At 40.4% G+C, this 17179-nt stretch overlaps 1 protein-coding gene across 1 annotated transcript; it reads left to right on the top strand.

The window, feature by feature from the left end:
• Positions 1 to 644: 644 nt before the first annotated feature.
• On the top strand, positions 645 to 13239 carry LOC109415212 (pancreatic lipase-related protein 2). Its single transcript, XM_019689101.3, has 4 exons — positions 645 to 1149; positions 1269 to 1531; positions 1588 to 2341; positions 12599 to 13239. Exons 1-4 carry the CDS (start codon positions 1035 to 1037, stop codon positions 13027 to 13029), a joined length of 1563 nt encoding a protein of 520 aa, XP_019544646.2. The 5' UTR covers positions 645 to 1034; the 3' UTR covers positions 13030 to 13239.
• Positions 13240 to 17179: the final 3940 nt, after the last annotated feature.

Here is a 17179-nt window from a genome sequence, read left to right as displayed (position 1 = left end):
GGCTGAGGTTTACTGCCAAAAAGTGATGTGAGTTTTTTGTCCACACACATACAGACGCACGCACACACACACACATACACACATACACACACACAGACATCACCTCAATTCGTCGAGCTGAGTCGATTGGTATATGTGATTTGATTCTCCGGGCCTTCTATCAAAAAGTCATTTTTGGAGTGAACATATAGCCTTTCCAGTACACTTAGTGTACGACAAAGGCAAAAATCTTAATTAAACAGCTGGTCATTGGATTTTTAACCAGACTGTGTTGTAAGATGCGAGTCCAGAAAAAATTGAGGCGACTACGCTTTTAGTCAAATTTACTGTAATGCATTGTAACTTCAATCATATTTTAGTAAACTTCACAGATTTATTAGTCGGTTGAGAATCATAGGTACGATTATTAATTTTACTATGGAATCGGTAGTTTTCACAACAAAATTTATTTCAGTGTATGATCACAAGGCCACGCCATAAGATCTCAGTTAGCTTTTCTTCGCCGCTAATCGAAAGAACAGTGGGCATGTTGGTACGATCATGTTGCAATAATCGCACGTGACTCGTCTGTGCTGACATTCACTCTATAGAGTGGCAACAACATTGATAACACTGTTGTGTATGATGATTAGAGGTGAACTGGTGCAAGTGGTGAGATGCGTTGTCAAAAATTCGAACTATAACATTGAAAAAAGTAATTAAATATGTAAATTTAAATATCTCATAAGAATTTGAAAAATGTATTGGTACAATCTTCAATACTTATTTTTGTGTGGTTGACAGCCATGATTTCAATGTCACATAATACCCTGAACATGACCTTTTTTCTCGTTAGTAGCTTGTGGCCTACAATTCACTTACTTTAGCCATTAGAAATCAACAAGCATCCCTTCGCTTCAACTAACAACGAAGGCCGCGAATAATCACCTAATCTCAGTCTTTAAATGAATGTCGACTAGTGTGGATTGAAGCCGAATCACGGCGAACAAGATTTTGACTCACTTGAAGCAAAGTGAAGAAGAGTGCAGCCGATCATGGCAGTTGCAGGCCATTCAGGATTTATGCTGCAAACCATGCTGTTCATGGTGAACCATCCCTGGAACAACAGTTTGCATCGGACGATTCATAGTGGGACAACATCCACGAGTTGTAAGTTCGACGACTGAACCGGTTCTTATCAGTGTAGTGTTGTTTGTTGATGATTCCGCTATTATTAGCAGAAAATGTTTGTTTGGAAATGTAACAAGTTATGGTGCATTCCATTTCAGTCAATGAGGAATCTCGTTGCTACGGAGTCTACGGATGTTTCTCGCTGGGTTACCCATGGGTTGATGAGATGCGCCCCATGGTCTACCCACGATCTCCGGAACAGTTGAATGTACGGTTTCCAGTTTACAACAAATATGCTCCATATACACCGAAGTACGTGGACGTTGACGATCCGGATGGGGTTCAGCAGTTGGGCATTGATCGCAAAGGGTGCCTGTATGTCATCGCTCAAGGGCATATCACCTCGGGGACGGAACCTTGGGTAAGTTGCTAAACAGTTATGCTTAATGTTACTAATATATGGAAAATTATATGCAGGTTCAACGGCTTGTGAACACTCTTCTACAAAACGACCCCCACGGTACGTCATCCATCATAACCGTAGACTGGCGAAAGGCCTCGACCCTTGGCTACACCCAGCACGCATCAGACATCCGCGTAGTGGGCGCCATTACTGCCCACATGATCCACATGATCTACGAGGAAACGGGGATGCCAAATCTGGACAAGGTTCACCTTCTGGGTCACTCGGTGGGAGCGCATCTCTGCGGCTACGTTGGCTATCACTTGCAGAAGGATTTTGGCCTGCAGTTGGGTCGCATCACCGGGATGGATCCGGCCGAGGAAATGTTCTTCGGCGCGGATCCGATCGTGCGGTTGGACAATTCGGACGCGAAGTTCGTGGACGTCATCCACGGGCGTGCGGAAATCTATCAATCGATTGGACACGTTGATTTCTATCCGAACGGGGGACACGATCAGCCAGGATGTAACGAGTCGATGCGGGATCACATCTACCAGAACCAAGATCGCAGCTGCGATCACATGAGGAGCCCCGATTTGTTCATCAATGCCGTTCGAAGGAACTGTTCAGCCGTAGCCATTGGGTGCCAGTCGTTTGAGCAGTTTTTGGCCGGTGATTGCTTCGAGTGCAACGAGGACGGACATTATTGCATCGACTTTGGGCTTAATGCTTGGAATAGCTATCGGGGGTTGATCGAAAACGGAGTTATGACTGTGCCGGGACAAGTGCGAGCGTTTATGATCACTGGAGAGGATGAATCATATTGCAGTAAGTATTAAATACAGATCAAATTTTGATCTGGATGATGTTGCAAAGTGTCTTTTTATCTATAGGTACTTATTGGCATGTTTTATGAAGATATATAAATAACCTCTTAGCCTTCATTCAGAGCTGCTGGAAAAATATCTGGTAGAATTCCCACCTCAAGTAAAAATTTAAAGTCTAATTATGGGGAGGATCTGAATACCAAAGTACAACCTTCATTTTTATTTTGAAAACATATTGAAAGCTTTTCAACTTAAAAACCCAGAATTTTCCTCTAGGAGTCTATCATGGGATTCCTCAGGGATCTCCTTATCTGATTTTTAGAGGCATTTATTTAGGATACTGTGAATATTGCGTAACGCATTGTAACAATCTGTTCACCAGCCATCTTTGTAAACTACTGCAGAATCACTTGGCATGATACGGGACCTGCCAGTGCAGGCGGCTTGCTCCGCTAAAGCTCTACTCCTCAATGAGGCAGCAACATACTGACTATGCCGTCACGATGCCTACTGTCGTCGATGCTTACTAGGGAAAGGACATGCAAGGGGAATGTCACTAATCATTGTTCACACCCCACAGATACTTAAGTGATAATTGATACTTGATGGGCTACAGGTCCTCCTCAACTGCAAAAAGCCAACGTGTGCGCGGCCTTCCACGAAGCCGACGACCCCTTCCTGGTTCTCTGCTGAATATAATTTTAGCTTGTCGTTCCTCCGGCATACGAGCTACGTGTCCAGCCCACTGCAGCCTGCCGTGTTGTATGACTTCTTTCGACGTCCACGCTTCATGACCGTATAAGGCGACCGGAAGAATCAGAGACTTGTACAACGCGAGTTTTGTCTTCGTTTGCAGCCTGCGGGACTTCAGCTGGTTTCGCAGACCGAAAAAAGCCTGATTCGCAGCCACAATCCGTCTTTTCACCTCGCGGGTAACATCATTATCGCACGTCACTAGAGTACCAAGATAAATAAGTTCATTCACAACTTCAAACTTTTCCCCACCTAGCACCACTTTGTCACCACTACCACGGCCGGACCGACGTTGACCACCAGCAATCATGTACTTAGTCTTTGTGGTGTTAGTCGCAAGTCCAATCCTCGCTGTCTCCATCTTAAAAGGTACGAACGCCTCTTCCACGGCCCGACGGTCGATTCCGATGATATCGATATCGTCCGCGAAGCCCAGGAGCATATGCGACTTCGTGACAATGGTTCCGCTCCTGTGCACATCAGCACTCCTTATCGCTCCTTCCAGTGCTATGTTGAACAGTAAGTTCGAAAAAGCATCGCCCTGATTCAGTCCGTCAAAGGTTACGAACGATGACGAAATTTCATCCACAACCCGTACACTTGATTTCGATCCGTCAAGCGTCGCACGAATCAGTCTAATCAGCTTCGCCGGAAGTCCATGTTCGATCATAGTCTGCTATAACTCGTTTCTCTTCACTGAATCGTACGCCGCCTTGAAATCAATATACAGATGATGGGTCTGCAAGTTGTACTCCCGAAATTTATCGAGAATCTGCCGCAGGGTGAACCACTGATCCGTCGTTGATCGGCCCTCACGAAATCCTGCCTGTTGGCGCGTTAACCGTGGCCAACTCCGGTCAGGTCAGGTGGACTGTATCACTCGGGGATATGGAAAGAATCAACACTGCACTTTTTCTGCTGATAACTATAAAACTACACTTTATTTTCTCTTAACTATTTACTTTTTACTACTACACTTTTCTACTACACTTTACTGTTGACTATCTTACTATAATTTTCACTACTAGTCACTTTTGGTTCACTTTCACTATTACTTTGCACTCGGGTTGTATTCGCGGCGGTTGAAACAAGACTAACTTGTGCGGTCGAACCTGTCACGTATTTATATGCGCACGTTGGCAGTCTGGAACATTCGCGCAATATCGCGACACGTGTTCCAGACGCGGGAGAAAACATCTCGAAGCTTCTCTAATTCGTATTCACCACACTATTGTGGTGAGTTTCGTGTGAGTTACCACACTGGTGACGAAGACGATGGCGGGAGCCTCTCACTGCCACTCACAGGTGACACTCACGGTTGCGGTGGGATCTCACAGTCGCAGCGGCGTAGACAGGGTGGGTCGTGTTGAGTGTTCCATTCTGGTGAGTGCGGCGAATTGGTGGATGATAGTAGCGTGCGTCTGGTACGTTGTAGGGAACTTCCATCGGACTCTTTTGCGGTACGTTCCGTACGGAACACTGCCTGATATTCGCCGACGAAGGACTCCTCAATCGGCCTCAGCCTGTAGAACAGAACTCCGGACAAAATATTGTACGCTGAATTGAGGAGTGTTATTCCTCAATAATTCGCGCACTCCAGTCGATGTCCTTTCTAATATAGAGGGCAAACGAGACCATCCAACCAACTAGCACGCAGTTCTTCCTTCTCCCATATCTACAGCTGCTCACTACCGTGCTTGAGAAGCTCGGCCGGGAGTTCGTCCTTCCAAGTAGCCTTGTTATTCTTCAGTCCCCTAATGGCTGTCTCAACCTCGTCTAGCGTTGGAGGTTCCACAGCTTGTCCGTCGTCGTCGATTCGAATTCTGTTCATCGCTCTTCCACTCCCACTGTTAGACAATACCTCGAAGTGCTCTCTCCACCTGGCAGCCACCATTGTCCTGTCTGTCAGTAAGTTTCCATTACGGTCGTTGCACATGACGAGAGAAGGCGCTGTTTTTCTCCGCACGACATTGACAGTTTCGTAAAATCTCCGCATATCATTTTGTTCCATACTCCCTTGCGCCTGAGCAATCACATTTTCCTCGTGCTCTTTTTTTCTTTTTGCGGTGGATTCGTTTTTCGGCTACTCTTCCTTCCCTATATCGCTCCCTGCTCTGCCGGGTCCCCGACACCAACATCCGGCTTCTGCCAACATTCTTCTCGTCTGTAGGGTCTAGCTCGAATCCAAAATAAGATTCAATCCTGGATTCAATAAACCACGATCAGATGATGAACAGAAAATCTAATTCTTCACCACGTCTCAGTAAATTCTGCCTTCCAAGTAGGTTCCCGACTGCTATGACCGTTTCTTCTCGTTGCCCCTAACAACGAGCACATGTCTCGGGACACCGAAGCAAATCATCTACTCATTATTTTAGAATAACATTATCAATTTCCTACATCGTCCGTTACCCTCTGGCACTCCTCGACGAACCACCCGGTCCACGGAAGCGTTGAAGCTATGCATTTCAGAGCATTTCAATGCGTTTCAAGACGTTTCCAGGAATTTCAAGGCGTTTCAGGGGGTATCAGAGGATTCCAGTGGAGTTTAGAGGATTTCACAGATTTTGGATGAACTTCAAGGGGATTTCAGTATGCGTTTTAGGAGGTTTCAAAGAGGTTATTAGGGGTTTCAAAGAGGTTTTGAGAGGAGGGGAATCCCAAAGAGGTTTCGGTAGTATTTCAGAAGCGTTTCAAGATGTTTCAGGGCGTTTTAAAGCGTTTCAGGGGGTTTCAGAGAGAGTTCAAGCGACTTGGAAAATTTTCAGGTGACCTTCAAGGGGGTCTCTGGGGGACTCAAGAGGGTTATTTCAATGTATTGCTGCACGTTTCAATGCGTTTCCAGGAAATTTTAAGGCGTATCAGGGCATTTCAGTGCGTTTTAGGGAATTTCAGAGGGTCTACAGGTTTTGGGTGAGCTTCAGAGGGTTTCAGGGGGATGCAGAGGTGTTTTACTACAGATTGATGATATCAACTAAATAGCACACCTGACGCCCCCTTGAAACTTTTTGAGATCCTGAAACCCCTTTAAATTCCTGCAACCGGATGAAATGTTCCAAAATCCCTTGGTCTCCCTGAAACGTTCTGAGACTTCCATTAAAACTCTTCCGAAACCACTTTAAACGCCCTCACAAACCCCAGAAAATACACTGAAACGGCCCTGAAATCCCACAAAGTATCCTAAAAGCCCTCAAACGCTCTTTTACGCCTCCTGTAAATCCTTGAAACTCCATTGAAACTTTCTTGAACCCCTTGAAAAACACTTAAACGACCACTGGAATCTCCCTCAAATTCTCTTAAATCCCCGGAAACCTCTCTGAAACGCCTTAAACGTTCTAAAATTACCCTCAAAAACACACCCGAAGCTTCCTGAAACTACCGAAACTTCTTGCAAATCCCTGAAACTCCATGAAACCCATTCGAAGGGAATTCGCTTAACATTGGTCTCCATTACTTATTTTGTCTTGGCAAGCCTCGTTGGATAAATGTACAACTTGTGCTGTAAAAATCATCTTTTTGCTACTACATAAATAACTATTTCTCATATCGAACATCATTATGCAGCAATGATTACTGAACACTGGCATTACCTAAACTGTTAGCAAGACTGCCAGTTTTTTTTCGTTTTCATGGCCGTTCCAGTTCCAGGGGTATTCCAGAATGTCTCAGGGAATTTCAAGGGGTTTCAGGGGTATTCCGGATGTGTCGTTTCAGCGTCGAATCAGAGGGTTTCATGGGGTTTCAGGGGCGTTCCAAGGGATATCATCGGTGCTCCAGGAGTTTTAGGGCTGCTCAAGGGGATTTCAATGGCATTTCAGGGGATTTCCAGGGGTTATAGGGGTGTTTCAATGATTTTCATGCGGATTGTTCATTTAAGGGTGTTCAGTGGAGCTAAAGGTGTTTCAGGGGTGTTAGAGAGGGTTTTCCAAGAAGTTTTCAAGGAGTTTCAGGTGAGAATCGGGTGATTTTAGGTTTTAAGATGTTTCAATGTTCTAAGGGATTTTAGAGCGTTCCAAGAGTGTTCTGGGAGTTTCAGGACTTTCCTGGGGATCTCAAGAAGTTTCAAAAAGATTTCAAACGTTCTTACACGCTTGGAACTCTTCTGAAAGCGCTTGAACCCCTTTTTCAAGCGCTTTCAGAAGAGTTCCAGGGGTCAGTGGCGTAGCTAGGAAGTTGAGGGCCCGGTGCGAAACCGAATTTGTGGGCCCCCATGAAAATTACAGATGTACTTATTTTACAATGATAAGTCTATCCTTCTAACTCTCAAATGATCACGCCGTATTTTGTATTTTGTACAAAACGTTGAAAAAATTTCGACTTTTGAACTCAGCATTAGCGTGATGCTGGCGGTGGTGGCCAACTGACTGACGGAAGGTTAACAATTATTTTCTTTATTCTTTTATGAATTTCTTCGAGGATTTCTGCAAGGATACATCTTGGAGTTCCATCAATGAGCGTGAGATTATTTTCTAAGAATAATGTCGAATTTATTCAGAAATTTCATCAAGTAATCTCTTAGGAAGTCTTTCAAAGATTGCTTTACCGTTTTCTTAAAAAAAAAACCTTTCTAAATCATAATAAGTGTGTCATTCAGTATTTCGCTAAACACTCCATCAGGTATTCTTACAGTGTTGTCTCCGAGCTTGTTTTCAAAAGTACTTTAGAGTACTTTGAAAGATTCATGCAAAGGCTTTATCAAGTATTTCTCGAAACATTTATTCAGGAAATCCATCAGGGGTTCAATAATATCTCTAAGGATTCATCTATAAGATCAAAGAATTCTTAGAAATTTTAGAAAACCACTACAAAAGTTTTCCAATGATTTTTTTGGAACCAGATATTTTTCCAAGAAATTACATCGGAATTCCGTCAGAGGAAGAAAAGTCCTTCTAGAATTTCTTCAAACATTCTTCCATGGTTTCTTTCAGGAGATCCTCCAAATATCCCTTTAATGATTTTTCCACGGAAGTCAAGCATTTCTCCATAGATATATCCAAGAATTTATCTTGGCATTTCCTCAAGCATTCAGTTACTCATCTTGGCGTTCCTTTGAAGATTTCTTAAGAATTTCTTCCAAGGATTCCTTTAAAAATTCCTCCACGGATTCCTCCAATAATAACTGCAACGCTTTTTTTTTTTCAAAAAAAAAAATATCTGCAAGGATAAAGTTTTATTAAGAGTTTCATCCTAGATATCCTCCAAAAAATTTCCAAAGAATCCATTGAATAATAATTAAAAAAAATCCTTCAAGGATCCCTACAGAAGTTCCTCTAAGAAAATTCTTGGAGTAACTTTGGTAGAAATTCCTTTCAAAAATCCTTCTGGAATTCTTCCAACGAATTCTTTAATATTCATCTACTCTAGGAGTTTCCCAAGGATTTCTTCAGGAATTTTCACTAGAATTCCTCTAGGAGATCTTCTAAAAATATCTATCTTATGATAAGACTCCTTAAAATTCTTTCGCAAAACCTTTCAAAAATCATTCTAAGTTTCCATCAAGCATCTCAGTCAGGAATTTCTTCAGGATTTATGATTGATTCCTCAAGAAATTCCTCCGAAAATTCGTTTAAAACAATCTCTAAGGATTCCTAGTAGGGTCAACGTTCCTTAGTAATCATACAATCCCCAATTCATAATATTCGAAAACAAAGCGATTACCGCACCGATTGATTACGTAATTTTTGTAATCATTCGTAAACACTTCTAACAAAAATCAAAAAAAGTGCTTCAGTCCTTTGTTTTCAGAAGAATGAAAATAGTAGAGGAACAAGTACCTGATTTGATAAGATAAAATCGAATAATTTCTTCAGAAGTTTCTCCAAGGATTACTGTTTTGCCACTTCCTTTAAGAATTCTTTAAGAATGCCTTGAAGCATCTTTTAAGTGATTAATGGAAGTTAAAGATTTCATTTAGGATTTCCATCGACAATTCTTCAGGAATCGCTTCAAGAATACCTACGGGATTTTTCCAAGGATTTCATAAATATTTCGTCAAAAAAAAAATCTTTCGGAATTTCATCAAAAAATATTGTTAGGAACCTCTGCAAAGGTTTCATCAATCAAATAAAGCATTCCTTGCTTAATTCATTCAATAATTTCTCCAAGAGCTCTACAGAGGATTACTTTTGGGCTTTTTCCAGGGATCGCTTTAGGAATCCTACCAAGGTTTTATTCAAAATTCTAAAGCAATTCTTTCAAAAAGGCCTTTACAAATTCCTCCCAAACTTCCTTCAGGAGTTTTTGAAAAGGTTTCTTTAATAGTTCATCCAATAAATTCTCTTGCCATTTCTCCAAGGATACAACAGATTCAAATTTAAAAAAAATAATTAAGAAATCTTTTAATTGTCACAGAAATTTCCCAAAGAAATTATACTGGTATTCCTTCAAACATTTTTCTTAGATAATTCTTTTGAGATTTTCTTCAGCTTTCGGCTCTCGATAATAAAGTTATATAAAAAAAATCTTCAGCCGTTCCATTGTAAATTCTTGTTTTTTTTTTAATTCGCAAGGGTGTATCTCACAGAACCTCAAATTTTCTGATAATTACCGGATACATTTTCTTTCGTGGGTTTCGTGGCCGTGCGGCTAGAGGCGTCAGTCATCTAGACGTTTCGTAAGCCTCAGGAATGTGGGTTCGATTCCCACAACTTTTCGAACGGAAAATTCTCCACTGGGTCACTGGGTGTTATGTGTGTTGTCGTTGTCCATTGTCTTATGTAAGTGCCTGTTCAGTCTGTACAACCTCTGGTTGAAGACGGTGTAGTGTCTTTTTTTAAATTACCGTTTCAATTTACAAACGAATTGACTGAAGAATTTTCAGATTACCTGCCGATTGAAATTTGAAAGGAACTATTGAAATAATTACAAAAATAATTGTCAGGTATATTAGCAAAGGGACTGCCAGTGAAACTTCCAAAGAAATTGCTGAAGGGAATCCCGCAGTATTTCGAAAAGTAATGCCCTAGATATTTTCTAAAATAAAAACCTACATCAATTTCGAATATTATTTCCCAGAAATTTCCGAATGAGTTATCGAACCAAATTTCAAATAAATTGCCGAAATAGTTTTCAAAAAAAATGTGCAAGAAAATCCCAAAAATAATCTCATAGGAATTTAAAAAAAATGCTAAAAGGATTTGTAAAGGTTTTGCAAAAAAAAAACTCCGCCAAATATGTAATATGAAAAATGTTCACGGGGTAGCTCACAGGAAATTCGCCGAATGCATTTCTGAAGTAAATGTCAAATGAATTTGCCAATCAAATTCCGTGAGAATTTCCCGGAAGAAGTTTCAAGTTATTTCCAAAGTGATTACCAGAGAACTTTTCAAACGAATTTTCAAAAAAAAAAAAACCAACGAGAAGTTGTGAATAGATTTTCTGAAGAAATTTCCGTAGAAAAAAAAATCTGAAAAAGTTCGCAAAGCCATTTCTGAAGCATTTCCAATAACTGGTTAAAGAAATTTCAAAAGGAATTGCCTAACAATTTCTCAAAAGAGTTGTCGTAGGAATTTTAAATAAAACTTATAACCGAGTTCCTAGAAAAAATCTTGAATATTTTTACCAAAGGAATTGAGAACACAATAGCTGATACATTTTTCAAAAGAGTTACCAAAGAATTTATTAAAAAAAAGAAAAAATAATTCAGAAAAAAAATACTTAAGGAATACACAAACCCATTTCCGAAGGAAATGTTCAGAACAACTGCTGCACGGATTTCCAAAGCAATTACTGAAAAAGATCCAACAGAAATTTCCGATGGAAAATTGTAAGAAATATTTCAAGAAATTCCTCCAAGAAATTTTATTGGAATTCTTTCAATGAATTCTTTAGGTATTCTTCCAAGGTTTCCATCTACTGATACCATTGAAGATTTACTTAGCGATAACACCAATTCCGTCCGGATTTCCTTCACGAAGCTTTTAATATTTTTTTTTAACGATTCCATCAAGCATTTGTTCCAAACGAGGAACTCCAAGAGTTATCTATTACGATTCATCTAGGAATTACTTCAAAGACTTCTTAACAAATTCCACCAAGATGTTATTTTAAAAATTCCTTTAAGATTTGTTTTTAGAAATTTCTGCAAGGGTTTTTTTTGCAGTGCCTCAAGCGGTTTTTCTTAAAGTCAAGCCCTTTCAAGTATTTATTACGAAGCATTGTTCAAGAATTTCAAAATACACAGCACCCATTTAAAATACACGGTGTAGAAAAAAGCAAAAAGTTTGCCGGCCACATAACGGTTAAAGTAACTGCTAGATAAATCGTATTACAATACATATTCCCGAAGGCAAGGTATGTAAGTATTTACCTTGCACAAAGGAATTCTCATAGAAACCCTTCAAGGAATACTTGAAAGAAATACTTGATAAATTTGTTGAAATACGTTGATTGCACTTTTTTTTTATACGAAAGCAATTACGGTTTTGACTTAGCATGTGTTTAGATCATAATTTTCATAAATGCGGCCCCTGAAATTTAGCTGCTATCTTAAGCTGAGTCAGACTATATTTGGTCCTGTTATCAGGATATCAGGGACGTTTTCACAATGCTCATAAATTTTACTTCCAAATCGGTGATTAATTTCGTAAAATCTAATTTTAATTTTTAACACATTTTTACTGTAATTTTGGGGACATCCATGTTCCCCATGATAACCACGAAGGGGCCCCCACATACCTATCAGCAGTTCTGCGAAGTGTTGAACTTCTACTTATAGGAAACTTTCGCTATTTGAAGAACTTAATTCAAACTACACAGATCGAAAAAAGAGTGTAAAATTATGTGACATATGATGCACATAATTGGAGCGTGGGATATCACAGAAGTTTACATGACATATCATGTAAAGTTCATGAAATATCATGTAAACTTCCATTATTTGTAATGTAATTCAGCATGACTCTGATAGTTTACATGACATATAACACAAATTTACATGATATATCATGTAAACCATCATAACATTAAGTTTACATGAGTAAAATGAAGTTTACATGACGTGTAGATCTCATTATTTTTATCTTTGTAGTGTTAGAAATCTTCCTTGATTTGGAGGCCCCCTGAGTTCGCGGGGCCCGGTGCGGACCGCACCCATCGCACCCCCCTTGCTACGCCACTGCCAGGGGTGTTCGAAGGAGGTTCCATTAAATTGCAAGGACAGCTTAGGGGATTTCAGAAGATTTCCGGTTTTTTTGGTGGTTTCAGGATGTTCCAGGGATGTTCAGAGGATCTCAGGGAATTCAGGGCGTCCCCTTAATCCAACAAATATCCTTTCGGAACTCTTCTGAATTCCCCTATAAAGTCTTAAAACTTTCTAAAACTCCCATGAAACTTTATAATGGAAATCAACGAGAATCAGTCAACACTACGATGAGCTAGCGGATGCGTTCAACATTTGGGCAAGCGTAAGAAATGACTGGATCTTGAAGATTACTAACACTGCTCAGTGTAATTCATTCTGTGAAAATAAAGCTAATTTTCAATCTTGTTTTGTTTTTTCTTCAAGGAAACCATTTCAGAGTGACGCTACATGTCTCGGACGGCGAGGAAAGCCTCGTCCACGGGGGTGAAATCGGCAAATTGGCTGTGGAAATCATCGGAAAACACCGAAACCATTCCGGTTTGATGGAGCTCTCCAAGAATCCGCTCTATTTCGAGCCTGGTAAAAGCTATTCCTCTGTGGTAGCCGGGAAGGATGTCGGAATTCCGAAACGGGTGCTCCTGACCTGGGAGTACAAGAAGCATCCAGGACACTCGCGGAAAAACTGGCAAGTGACGAGAACGCCTCGAATCTATGTGGATCATATTCTCGTGCAGAGTTTGGGGCACCGATCATGGCAAAAGTTTTGCCCTCCCAATCGAGAACCGGTGAAAGCGATTAACGAGGATTACGTGCGGAATCCGGTGAATGAATTTAGGGAGGAATATTGCAGATAAGTTTAACAAAACGTAATTTTAACATCGGTGAAATGTATCAATTATTTGTTAGTATAATGGATGAAATTCCAAGCCTAAACCAAATAACCAAATAGCTAAATAACTGTTGAATGGGACGATATACATAGGTATCTAAGATTAAGCAATAAATAACTTTTTATTTAAAATGACTAAACTGCCGTGTGCAGCATAGTCGTCCCATTTTAATAGGGATTCCCATAGAATTATGGGACAACTATGCTGCACACGGCAGTAAATGGAATAATGAATAAAATTCAATACATATAATATTGTTCGTTTCCACCAAAGTTTTACTTGCCAATCACGTGCTCCCAAGCCCAGCTAAACGGAACAACGCATTGCACGAGATTCACCTCATGTCGCATATGCACGAGTACATGACGATTTTCCTGCTGTGTTGTGTATCATAGGCATGCAACACGTAGGAACCGTCGCACGCTCGCCATCTGGTGGCGAATAGCGCGTAGACTGAATCATACAACATATCTCGGTCGCATGCGATCCATCTCCTGCAACAGTTTTCCTTTTAGTTGTATCCGTTTGATGTAGCATACAGTGGGCGACAGTGATTTAATTTGAAGAAAAATATCGACCATATTAAATTGATTTTGACCGAAGTTATATATTAGAATTCAGAATTATTTGGTAACTGCGGCATTTTCGGCAGCTTTCTACATTCTACTGCCGTTCAACATGAGGGGTTCCTGGCAAGAAATCACGCTTTCAACACACGGATTGTTCTCCTCATCCAAAGGCACAATCTTAGGAAGTGCCCCGTCGAATTTTTCGACTTTCCGACATGCGAACGCTCGCCAGTACATCACCGGTACGTACCCAAGGATCCTGATCTACTAAAAACCACAGTAGCCTTGACGTACGCGATGGCAACGCACGGTACTTTACACCGCTATCGACGATGGTGACGACCTGCGGATTGGGGGGATGAGGGATTGCGTTTACGCCGCACGGGAAATCGGTCGGGTACTTTCACACAATAACGGTGAGGTCCTGTAGCACAGGGAGTGCATTACTCACAGGTTCAAATGTTACGATTACGGTATTACCTGAAGTCTACTTCGCTGTCATTTCTTCCACTTTTCAATCTTCTCCAATAACTCTTCTTAAAACTATTGAAACTTTTTCTTCGAATTCTTTTGCTCCAAGTTTTAGCCTTCAATCTGTCTTGGTCGACGTACTCTGGGCAAGTAAAATCATACTGAGTTGTCGACTGTCTTGAGCTTCATGACCTCGTTCCTCGGTCATTACCCTCTCCAGCCGTCCCATTTCACAATGGCCCCTCTTCGTCACCCCTCATGACTACCCAATGGGTTGTAACCAGTCGCTCTGGTGGTGGGTTTTGCAACTACGGTGTGTAGTTGATGGAGGTTGGTTTTAGGATGGTGGAGCTTGACTGTGCCCTATCCTTGTCCTATCGGGAGCTTCTAGCTGGGTGGTACCTGTGCTAAACACGAGTATTACCTGCCAAACAATTTCAATTTTTACGCAAAAGAAATCACAAACTTCTCAGTAACACTCACGACACGAAATATCCAACTCTTACAAATTCCATAAGAATTTTCTGCAAGAAATACACCGGAGATGTTTTCCAGGATTTAGAAGTTCTTCTCTTGGTTACTTCAAGACTCCTCCAGGAACTCCATGAAATTTTCCTCCAGGAGTTTCTTCTGCGATTTCTTAAGAAATTTCTTCAAGAATTTTGAGAATCAACAAGGAAATGCTTCCTAGAATCCACCAAAAACTTCTCCCAGGATTCTCGAAAGAACTACCTCCGCAATTCTTTCAGGAACTATTCCGAGATCTCTCATGAACTCCTACCGAGATTCTTCCAAGGACCTCTTCAGATATTCCTCCAGGAATTCAAGGATTCTTCAGGAACTCCTTCGGGAAATCTTTCAGGACATACTTCCGGGGTTCCTCCTTAGTCATGAACTCCTTCCTGGATTCCTTTAAAAACTCCCTCCGGGATTCATTCGGGAATTTCTTCCGGGAATCCTCCTACCTTATGGGATTCATTCAAAAACTCTTTTCAAGATTCCTCCAGGGTGTTCTACCAGTGTTTCGTGAATTCTTCTGAGATTCCTCCAGGAGCTTGCTTCGGGGGTTCTCTCAGGAACTACTACCAGAATTGCCTCAAGAATTACTGTTGATATTCATCCAGGAATTCCTTCTGGGGTTCCTCCGGGAACTCTTTCCGAGATTCCTGGCCTTCCTCCATCGGAGATTTTCATGGAGTTGCTTATGAAGTTCTTACAGAAGTTCCTTGAGAAATTGCTTCAACAATTCTTCCATAAGCTTTGTAAGAAAATCTTCCTGGAGTTTCTTGTTGGTTTCTTCCAATAGTTCATTTCCGGATTCCATTTTTCAGAAATTCTTTCTATAAAACTCAGAAATAAAACTTCTGAAGACATTCCAAAGGAAAATATTAGGAGAATTAAGAAAACTAATACTGCCCACACAGACAAACAGACGTATCACTTGGAGCAAAGTGCGCATCGTCACAAAACATAATCGCCCAATGCTAATTACGCTGTGTTTCGAGAACCCACTGATGTCGGTAGTAAGAAAACGTCAAACAGGAGCAAAAACGATGCGAGCGCCATGAAGGAGAAATTTGCGAACTACAGAATATTTGAATAGTCCGTTTAAAAGGGAAACGATGGGAAGTGGATAAAGTGAGACGTCTGTTTGTCTGTGTTGCCCAGTTAAAAAATGTTACCTTATAGCCTGTAACGAAAAGAACCCGCACACATTTTTCCATCAGTCTATAAGTTTACATCTCTCTCTCTCTCTCAGCATAAATATGGCTTTCAACATTTTATACAACAAATATTTGATTTAAAATTCAGTTAAATCGAATTGAAATTTACATGCTTTTTTGTACATGGCGTGTAATTTTCAAAAATTCTTGCTGTGTGAAAAATTCTCGAAACTCCTGGAGAAATCCTGGAAGAATTATGTCTTTCTGAGAATCTCAGAAGAAATCCGGGAATAATCCTAGAGAAAACTACACTGTGGTGCATAATTGATCAGACATACGCCGATTTTCATACAAAATGGCCAAGTTTGAGATGCTGTAACTATGGTTTGCGTCGATGGATTGAGCTCAAATTTTGGCACAGAACTACTAATACAGGTATACCTCGATTAAGTGGACATTTCAGTTTTTGAAATGTTTATAAAATCGAATTTTACATAAACTCGAAGCATTTTTTTTTATTTTATTTTTATTTTAAATTTTATACCAAAATGCACCAGAACGAACAAACCCCTATCTCGCTATTTTGTTACGATCGAAATCTTTTGTCTCCAAAACTATGTATGGTTGATTGAAAAGCCAATATTTTGAGCAATGGACATACAAAATAACGATATTTGCATAAATGTCCCAAAAAATTGAAAAAAAATCAGAAATTCATGAAAATGTCTCTGAGGATTTATTTACCCTGGAATTTCTTCACCAATTGGCTTCTTTAACGGTGTTGAGATAATTCCATATTCTGAATCTGCATGCAAAACTGAGCCGAAATCCAAATTTTCATGAATTTTGGTGCCCGGGAACCTATTTGAAAATCAATTTGAAGTTTGTATGGGAGCGATTTGCCGAATCACCCCTCGTCGCATTTTGTACTGGGCGGAGCTGTCAAGCAGTTGCCCAGCTGTCAAAAGGTGATTTCGATAAATCTCTTCGAAATCGATTTTAGGTACTAAAATAAAGTTCTAAAAATCTGAAAAAAATCATAGTGGTTCAGAAAAAGGTGCTCGTTCGTAGAAAATCAAAAAATCAATACATTTTTCTTAATTTAAAAACCCCATTGCTTCATAAATTCCTCCAAGGATCCCATCTGAAATTCCTCAAGGTGTTCCTCCGGAAATTTAGAGATTCGTGACAAGGACTTGATAAAACGTGGTTACTGGTTGCGCTGTATTCGCCGAACGATCTTTCTGTTTGAGTAGTATAAGCTTGTGCCGCTATCTACTCGCTCGCCTTTTGTTGCAATTCTGAGGTGTTAAATAAAATTAAGTGAACCCAGAATATTCAACTCTATTACAACGGCCTCCGAATAAAACTGCCTACCTTAAATCATCATGTTACAGAATATTTCATAAA

Source organism: Aedes albopictus, chromosome 1 (genome assembly GCF_035046485.1).
Source record: "Aedes albopictus strain Foshan chromosome 1, AalbF5, whole genome shotgun sequence".
NCBI lineage: Eukaryota > Metazoa > Arthropoda > Insecta > Diptera > Culicidae > Aedes > Aedes albopictus.
This window is presented reverse-complemented; position numbering and strand designations above follow the sequence as displayed.